Raw genomic sequence first — 9,845 nt, forward strand, 5'->3', positions numbered from 1 at the left:
ATGGCCAGGAAAGCTCAGATGTGGATTGCCATCTCCCAAATCCATTGCTAGTTAAGTACGCCCAATTACTTGAATAACCCCTTCACACTATGTTGACCAAATCTGCCTTCTGTGCTTCCTACAGGAAACACTTCAAAATACAAGTATAGAGCCAACGCTCATAACTTCAGATATAAAAATGACACATGCATACAAATAGGATGAATATATTCAGTAGATCATAACCTTTGCAAAGATATGTTACATGGCATACCTAGCATAAAACATATTCCAATTATGTCACATTTACACTCATAAGCATATTTCTATAAAACATTATGGGATGCAACGTCACAGAGGAAAAGGAATAATTCTGCTCCTTGCTGTGCTGTTTCTGTCTCTAGTGACTGGGCATGTAACGTTAGGACTCTTAAGCGCTACTGGCAAAGAGAAACCAAGCTATAGTGAGTTCCAGGTCCATTGTTCATTCCACACAACTCACGTGAGCTTGATCATGCCAAGATACAATTCTTTTCAGTCCAGTTTTCCAAGTGACTTTATGACAGCTGGAAACTTATGTTGGAATCCAATCACTTAACAGTATCCTCTGTTGTATCAAGGAAGAGTGACATCCACACAATGTCCTGGGAGACAATGCAAGGGCTAAACAATGGACTGACCGGGAGTCTTACAAAAAAAAAAAAAAAGTGCTAGTTTTTGATCTACAATGAGCCACTCACCATCTAAAAGATACGTAAAGGACTGAGCTTGGTCCCATTGGGCCTTAAGGGAGCAAGACTGGAGCCCTGCTCTCTAACAGACCTGAGAGCTGGCTAGATCCTCTACTCTGCTGGTTCAAAGTCAGGGCAGGCTGGCAATGGCCGAGAGTCATTAAGTGTGGTAGCCTACATGGTGCAAGCCGGATGGGCTCAGTTCTTAATGGACAAGCCCACATCTCACAAATATCAGAGAGTTAACTCTTTCTCTCATCCATAAAAAGAGGTTGCTATTGTTTAGGGCTGAGGCACGGGGTGGGCAAAGCTTGCACTGATCATGCCTGTGCTGTATTTGTTTTTAAATGCTAACAGAGAACGGTCTCCGGCACCATCCTCTTCCCACACCCACTATCAATTCCCCTGCCACACTTTGGGGCTGGAGCAAAGTCCCAGCCAAGGCCCGTTTTGACACCCTGGTTCTGCAGTTACTGCCCCACATTATTACTCCCCATACTGATTTTTCTGTTAGCCCTTAAAAAAATAAAGTCAATTAAAACAATACTCAGCCATGCTGCATCATTTATTTTTTATTGAATCAAAATTTAAAAAACAGAAAAAACTCTACAGAAATCTATTCCACCCCTATCCCCCCGAAAACAAAACAAAAGCACCTGCCTAATCATATGACACAGTTAAGCTAAGATGCAAAACATACGAACCCTCAAAGACAATAAGAGGATAAGAAGATATGTTCTTCAGCTCCTCCTTCGATGCACAGGATTAAGATGATCTTAAACAACCCTGACTGGCTTGGACTCTTTCTCTGATGCAGAAAAGAGAGTTTCCTAGTAACCCAGGGCAAGAGGATTTCAGATCCTAGTACTGTAGCTGGATAATAAAAAATGCTTTGCCTCACAATCACTATTTGATTTCAGCCGAGACACTGTATCCCTCCCCTCCCCTCTGAGTTTACCGTGTGTGTGTGTGTGTGACAACCCTTTTGAATGCGTGCACACTTTAGATACCTCGCATTCAAACATAAAATGTGTTCTTTTTAAGTTGCATTTGTCCCAGTATTTTAAGCATGTAACTAACAAACATTCTCTTTATTACCCCGGCCCCATTTTAAACATTCAACAACATTGACCAGATGCAGCAATTTTTTAGGGGCACAATATTATTGTCAATTGGCTTAAGCAAAAAGCTGATTGGATTCTGTATAAGATGCCATTTAGCTCAAGCTTTTATTTCATGATAGCACGAAAAAGTCAGACTCTTACTGCCTGAAGGGGAGTGATGAATGCAGCCCATCAAACTAACATGCAAACCAGCATGAGTCAGTTTTAGCCTGCATGTTCAAAATTAATAAAATACTTCACATTTTTATGACACTTTCCTAATATCAAGTAAAATCTTTTCAAAGCCTGTAACAGACATCAAATAACAAAGCATTATAGCACCTCTGTGAGGTAAGGAAGGATTATCAGCCCCATTTTACAGATAGGGAAGCTGAGGCAGAGGGCAGCTAAGTGACTTGCCCAAGGCGTAAGAGCCAGAATGAGAACTTGGGATCCCAGGCTCCCAGTTCTGAGATCCAACCACCAAACCATACTTTGCTCTCCAGCTGACTCGCAATATCACTGATCAGTAAATAAAAGATCAAAGTTGGCAAAGCCTAGCTGGTTCGTTAAACATAAATAAATGCACAAAAAACCCCCCAACAAAACCTTTCTTACCAGAAACCTGATAATATAAGTCAGACTATGTGAGAGGTAAGACCAGTTAACACGACTGTAAGACTTACTGAGCAGACTGCTTCCTATGGCTAGGCAAACAGGAGAGAGAGATAGTACCTCACATTCACTGTCCCAATTCAACTGGCCTTGAAATCCCGCACATCTGATTAACCCAACTGTTCGATACACACAGAAGTCAACTCTGTAGAAATCCAGTGTATTGGGCTATCCTTGGACAGTCAAGAGTTTGTACAAACTCAAAAAACTTTTCTTTCTGAGTAATTAAAATGGAACTTCCTGGATTTCCTTGGGAAGTCGGGAGCTGTAAATTATGAATTGGGATCAGGGTTTGTTACATATAAAAATACACATTTAAAAATGTACAAAAATGCCAAATGTGGCGTAGGGTCTTAGAAGTGCTTGGAGCAAGATGTACTGGGTTGTGTTGGCTGGCATCTGAAACCCATTAATGCCCCACTCAGCAGGTCCTATCCAGAATCTCCTTGCACATTTGATCCCTGCAGAGTGTGGGGATAGTTTGTATTCACGGGAGCTGTGTGTAGAAGGCTGCTTTCCTGCTCAGGATTGCAACGTGTACACACACAGACCAGCTCCGAGTGTCCTTAGTCACATCCTTCTCTGGAGGAAGCCAGATCCAGGTGGCCAGTTTACATCCTGCACCCCCAGGGCTGTCAGCAGTTTTTGTGGCACTTGCCTTTATGCAGCACCCTGATTGCACGGACTAAATAAAAACTGGTCTGTCAATGCTAAAAGGCAGAAACAAAAGCAGGGAATTTTTGGCATGCTACACGACAACAAAGCCTCTCTCAGGAAGGTGAGACTATGCCATATGCAGGGAGCTGCCTTCCCACACATCCCATGTCCCAGTGCCACCAACTGGTTCTCTAAGGAAGGAAAGAGAAGTGAATCTATTTACAATCTTTACACCACTTAAAGACATGCTGCTGTTGGCTATACACATACAATGGCAGATTGCTATAGAGGAGAATAAGATCAAGGTAGGGCTTATGCTGCACAAGGCCAGAGAAGTGTGTTCTTCAGCTTGGCTTTTGAAGGTCACTAGCAGCTGCTGAGCATCCACAGTTCCCACTGAAGTTGATGGGAACTGAGGGCACTTGGCACATTGTAGGGTCAGGTCCTAGGCTTTGACAGCACTAAGCGGGATCAGCATTCCAGCGCCAATCCCTGGCCACTGGGAAGTCATCCAAGCAAGCAATCACTCTTTCTATGAGGATTCAGATTAAGAGCCTTGAATTACTTCCATGGCTTTAACTGCTACCTATAATTGACACAGTCAAGGGTCCATACCAGCCTGTTAGATGAGTGCTGACCCCACTCTGCTAACACCCTCTTCCCTCCATCTAAATCCACCACCAAAAATCCACTAACAGGCTGGTATGGACCCTTGACTGTGTCAATTATAGGTAGCAGTTAAAGCCATGGAAGTAATTCAAGGCTCTTAATCTGAATCCTCATAGAAAGAGTGATTGCTTGCTTGGGTGACTTCCCAGTGGCCAGGGATTGGCGCTGGAATGCTGATCCCGCTTAGTGCTGTCAAAGCCTAGGACCTGACCCTACAATGTGCCAAGTGCCCTCAGTTCCCATCAACTTCAGTGGGAACTGTGGATGCTCAGCAGCTGCTAGTGACCTTCGAAAGCCCAGAATTTCCCAGTGATGGAAGCAGAAGTGTAGACAGGGGCAGGAGTGTTGATCACTCACCCTGCTCAGAGTAGGGTGAAGCAGCACTGTGGTAATATGCCAGCACCCTGTGTAAACTTGCACTTCCGCTATTGCTACTTCCAGCTGAGCACTATCTGTGGTGAATTATGGGCCTGATTTTTCTGGTGCAGATGAAGCCACAGAGGACAGCAAGCCTTAAAGGACAAAATAAAATAGTTGGACTAAAGTCAACCAACACACTAGGTAAAAACTAGAAAGCGGGGTCCACAAGTGGCTGTCCCGAGTCCCCAAAACACAGCTATGTAGGGTGAAGACAACGCATCAACTAGGTTTCTACCGCTAGTGGGCTCCAAATAACTTCTCACCAGCCACCAAGGAAAGTGCAAGCATAAGCCAATACTGCTGGCTTGGGAGCCTTGCATTTCATTAAGAGGCATTTTAAGCTTTGATACATTCTATTCAAATCCTCAGACTCCCAGAAAGTCACCAGATTCATGGCCTCAGAAATTCTGGGCAGCCCTCACCACCAGGGAGCCTTGCTGGAATGTCATTGTGACTACCAGGGACAGTTTTTTCCTAGCCCCACTAACATCAAGGAAGCTGCAGAGAGATGGTCATGCAATAGACAGCAATAGTTTCATGCCTCCACTAGTCAGTTAAGATGCAGAGCCCCTCCCTACTCTAGTGATCAAGACCTACTGTCACAAGCTCCATTAGAGGAGCTCAGCAGAGCAAGTCTGAGTTCTGCTCCTTAACTTTATTTTAAGGTGATCCATATGCATCGTGGAAAGCAGGCTCATGACCATCTGCCCTTCAGACTGTCTAGACCAGCGATCTTCAGCTTGTAGCTTGGAATAGCTGTGTGCATTAATCAGAGACCCACATGCCAGGTGAGAGTCTGGTCTCAAGCAGTGCGAATGAGCATTGTTCATCTCGTGCACCCTATACCACCCTGACACACGACTCAGCAGAAAGCAACTCACTGACCAAACTGGCTGGAGTAGCCAGGATCGTTCCAAGCATCCAGGAACACCCTCACGCTCAGCCACCAAGATGGAAGCAGAAAACACCGTGTTGAGAATGGCTGGGAGTCACCAGACAATGACAGGAAGGCTTGACATTGAAAGGCTGTGACAAAGACCTCACGACAGATCATTGTGTGATCAGTTCACTCAGCACTGCAATGTCACAAGGAAAATATCACCACAAAGGACCAGGACATTCCCCCAGAGTCACTCTGTGGTTCTCTTCGCTACTCCTGTCACCAGCAACCTGGCTCGGCAAGCAGAAATTCACCGGGAGAGACTGAAGCTGGAAGAGTCAGCTCCTGCTGTGAGCGAAGTCAATCGGAGTTCTGCTCAGCCCATTTCAGCATCATGCCCAAAGTTACCTTCTAATCTCATTTACAAACCAAGAAACACATTGTAACATAGCTTCGCTCAGAACCAGAGCATTATACAGCCTGGAACACAGAACAGAGACCAAGTACTCAAGGAGCTACGAGAGGAAAGGTTTCAAATGCAAAAATATGTTGCAAACAGTACTGCAGACAAGGGCCCTGCCAGGTGAAGTATCATTCTGTACACTCCTTACAAGAATGCCCTTATTACAAACACTTTGGACAGTTAAAAAGAGGTGTTCTGGGCATCTTGCTCACTCGTCACCAGTTGTGCTATTCGTTGGCTCCATTTCAGCTAGACATCAAGACTTTTGTTTACAGACAGTGGCTGGTCTATTCATCTTTCAGGTGCTCACGTGCTAGCACTGCGCTACATTACTAAGATCCCAGACCCAGGGGGAATATTTTCTAAGAACACAGATTCCACTGGCATTTTTTAAAGTTACAGATTTCATGGACCCACTTCTGTGGGTCAGGGACTTCGGGGAAAAGTTCATTTTCACAAAACAACTTTATCCCTTTAGATCAGTCTTGGAAAGTTATACCTTTACTTCTTCTACTGAATGTCAGCCTGCTGCACCCCACCCCTCTTGCCATTGTTAGATCATGGGTTTATTTTTCCTCTTTGCAGCTTCCTAAAATGACAAACGGGATGTACTGATCAGGGGTTCCCAGAACTGGGACTTTCGTTTATTCAACTGAAAGAGACACTGTCTTTACTTCCAGGGCTTGTTCTGGAGGCTGCTGCTGCTGAAGGAGCGGGTGGCGAGGGAGCCAGCTGGGCTGGCGGTGGGGAGGTTCTGGGTGCTCCGTACAGCCGTTGCCTTGGAATCTCGGCCTGAGGAAGCACGGCTGAGACGGCCTGGGGGAAGAAGAACAAAAACTCATGTGATTTTGTGCTGAACAGACAATCAGATAAAAGAGTTTTGTTTTCCTTTGTCGAAAGCTGGGTAGGGGCTGACGGGAGATGCTGGGGTGCAGTTACAACCTGCCTTGTCATTTTTAACAGGTAGAGATACAGCCCAGGTATATAACAGACCTTTCACGCTCCCTCAAACAGTCAGCGGCCTGCCACAGAGGGAACGTCTAGACACCTGCGCCTGGCTTGTGCCAGCCGACTTGGGCTTGTGGGGCTGTTTAACTGCAGTGGAGATGTTTGGGCTCAGATAGAGCCCGGACTCTAGGACCCTGAGAAGCGGGAGGGTTGCAGAGCTCAGGCAGTTAAGCAGCCCTGGGAGCCAGAGCCCGAGTCAGCTGGCGTCATGCAGACATACCCTGAAAGGCCGGCTGTGTGTGTGGAAGATGCAGCCCCAGTGCTGAGAAAGCTGGACCTATCACACCACACTACAGCCCCAAGCCTGTCCGATGCCAGCATTAAGGCGAGGCAGCCTGCCTGTGTAACCCACCCATCTACTGGGTGTGGGGTTCTGTCCCATCTAGTGGCACTGAGCCCACTTAGAGAGATTAATGAGTGTTCTACAGCCTTAGCTAACAGCTAGTTGGCCTTCAGGTCATGCGGTACAGGCTCATGCACTAAGGTCCCAGGTTCAATCCCGCCTGCCAACAACCAGGGTCTGTTGAGTTACACCTGCACTCGGGAGGCAGAAGGGATGAAAAACGTTCTGCACAGAGGGTCTGAGGTGATGGTGGGGCATGACTGCCGTGGCAATGCTTGTTACCACCCACACAGTCTGTGCCTGGCTCATCACCTTCCCCCAGGAAATCCTCCCACACCATTCTGGGGCCGCTAAATCCCGCGCGGTGTCCCCTTATCACTGCACTCAGTCTGCCATTAGGAAGGTTTAATCCCCTCTGACGCTTGGGAGCGGGCTGGGGATGCTTCTCGCAGAGCACAGACAGCAATCTGAGAGATATACACCCTGCTGATCTGCTGAGCCCCAGCATCCCAGTGACAGACTGACACCCACACAGGCCTTTCACTAGTGCAGCAAATAGCTGGAGGTGAAGTGATACAGCAGTGTTTTAGTGAAAGGCCTGATGAACTGTGAAAACCAGGAAATTGTCATAAGGCCTCACAGGTACTATGCAGTGCGGCATGTGCCTTCCAATCCCCTGGATTATTTTTAATAGCCTATGGGACAAATCCTGACGCCTTTACTCAGGCAAAGCTTCCATTGTCTTCAGTGGGAGTTTTGGTGCTCTATACATACACACAGAAAAGCCCCTGTCCACAATGGATCAGCATGGCACATTAGGGCACAGGTTCTAGCCTACAGTCCCTGGTCAGTATCAAAAAGCCACTTTCTTTCCTCAGAGATCTGGTATAAAATGGTGCTGTAGCCAGCTCAGGGGAAGTCTATGGGAATTTGAAGGCACAGTCCCATTGTTTGTCAAGGAATCTTACTGGCAGTGTCTGAGGGGATCTGCTCCTCTTCCAGGTAGTATTCTATCTTTTGTAGATCTTCTGCAGTAAATCTCCATTTATTCTCAGCAAGTGCGGGTGTCTCTCTTGGGGTGACCCTTTTCCGGGCAGATCCTGTGTAGGCTGCCAACTGGCAAGACACTGGAAATGACCCAGTGACCAGCCCTTCAGGCACCTTCTGTGCAAGGACCTTCAGGCCTGGAGACAATACAGATCATATAGTTAGTGATCACCAATTATTTGCAGTGATTGGTCAGATTCTTAACTTTCACCTCCTGATCACAAGTGACAGGAGGAGAGCTACTGATAGTACTCCTCTGAACTCTGGGATGAGGCTCAGGAGACACCTATATAGAGGTCATTATTCTCAACTGCTGGTGCATTTTGAGTCATATTCCAAGAGGTACTGAGCTCCCTTGACTGCCACAGGGTTCAGTAGAAGTTGTGGAGGTTTAGCACATTGCAGGATCAGCTCCTAGAGTCTGCCCTTGGGAACAGCAAGTCTCGTGAATCAGCTACAAGATGCAGGCTCTCCAAAGGGCTTTGGAGACTGCAGCATATTTAGGGAATAAAAATGTACAATGCAAAGCATGAAAAAGGGAAATAAAAGTCCAAGTGTCCCCCACCTCCATCTTAGCATACACACTCTTCGGGAGGGTACTGAGATAAGGGATGTTAATGAAGCTAAGAGAGCCAACCTATGCCAGTTTTCCTAGGTCCTGAAGTGACAGGCTCTTCAGATTTGCTTAGCGCACACAGAGGCTGGATGTCTCAGGCTGTTCTTGGTAAAAGCTATTTACATAGTGTTGATACTATAAATCGTGGAATCAAAGTGGGGTCTCAGTGGTGGGATGGATTTGACACCAGCCTTTCACCACTGGTGACTCGGGTTAAAGAATGACCTATTTTAGGGCACGTGAAAACAAGTTGCATGATCACATATTATCCCCCCAACCCTTGTTTACACCAAGGACATCAGAGATTATTCCCACGGTTACTTTAGCACAAGTGCCTCTCCAGCGGTGCTAGCAATGGCAGGGGCAGCAGTATGTGCAGGGCATTCTTCCACCAGCCCTAGAAAAGTGGGAGCATTTGGTATAGACCAGATATCAGCGTGTTTTTTTTTTAAAAAAGATCCCACGTCCTCTTGACCTGGTCTGAGCAGAGTTGGATGTCACAGGGGTAAGAACATTGCAGTTTAGCACTCCCAGCGAGGGAGAGAATTCCTTAAAATCCTCAAAGCAGACAAAGCCTAGGAGACACTTGCCAAAGCCAAGCCAAATGGATGGCAGTCTCTAGCTAAGAGAGACCGAAGACTGGAACAGCCATGGTTTTGTTGGCCAGGACTGTAACACCCAGGCAGAGCCATGTATTTAGCTCCATCATTTAATTCAGGCAAGCCTCACCCCCAACTCTCAATTTTAAGCCAAGTCCCCACATTTATGATGCAAAAGGAAATCCCCCTCACCTCCAGATAACATGAATAAGTTCTCAAAGCCTCTCTCACACATGGTAGTGGCAGCCTGGCTGGCTAGTCTCTCATCATCATCATATAGGATGATAATCTTCCCATGAGCATTTTTCTGGTAGGCAGAGATGTTAAAGATCCTGTATATTTTTTATCAAACTTAACATGAATTTGATGTCTGATGTCATCTTCTTGATGCTACATAAGTGGCAGAGACAAGTTGACATGGTTAGCCTAGGGATTACAGTGGATGAGAAGCTGGATAGGAGTCAGTAGTCTGCTCCTGTTGTCAGAAAGGCTAATGGCATATTGGGCTGCATTTGTAGGACAACTGGCAGCAGATCAAGGGAAAGAGGAGGCTACTCACCTTGTGCAGTAACTGACGTTCTTCGAGATGGGTGTCCCTGTGGGTGCTCCACTCTAGGTGTCGGTGCGCCCCTGCGCCTTTGATCGGAGATTTTTT

At 46.5% G+C, this 9,845-nt stretch overlaps 1 protein-coding gene across 1 annotated transcript in view; it reads right to left on the reverse strand.

The window, feature by feature from the left end:
* Window positions 1–1,264: 1,264 nt before the first annotated feature.
* The window catches only part of CEP41 (centrosomal protein 41), a 28,180-nt gene continuing 19,599 nt past the window's right edge, over window positions 1,265–9,845 (reverse strand). The window contains exons 9-12 of the mRNA XM_075063629.1: window positions 9,383–9,497; window positions 7,897–8,112; window positions 4,101–6,393; window positions 1,265–3,836 (exon numbers count right to left, since the gene is read on the reverse strand). Coding sequence (XP_074919730.1) covers window positions 6,248–6,393; window positions 7,897–8,112; window positions 9,383–9,497 — 477 coding nt within the window. The 3' untranslated portion in view covers window positions 1,265–3,836; window positions 4,101–6,247. The remainder of the gene's footprint in view (window positions 3,837–4,100; window positions 6,394–7,896; window positions 8,113–9,382; window positions 9,498–9,845) is intronic.

This window comes from Chelonoidis abingdonii, chromosome 1, assembly GCF_003597395.2.
Source record: "Chelonoidis abingdonii isolate Lonesome George chromosome 1, CheloAbing_2.0, whole genome shotgun sequence".
Taxonomy (NCBI): domain Eukaryota; kingdom Metazoa; phylum Chordata; order Testudines; family Testudinidae; genus Chelonoidis; species Chelonoidis abingdonii.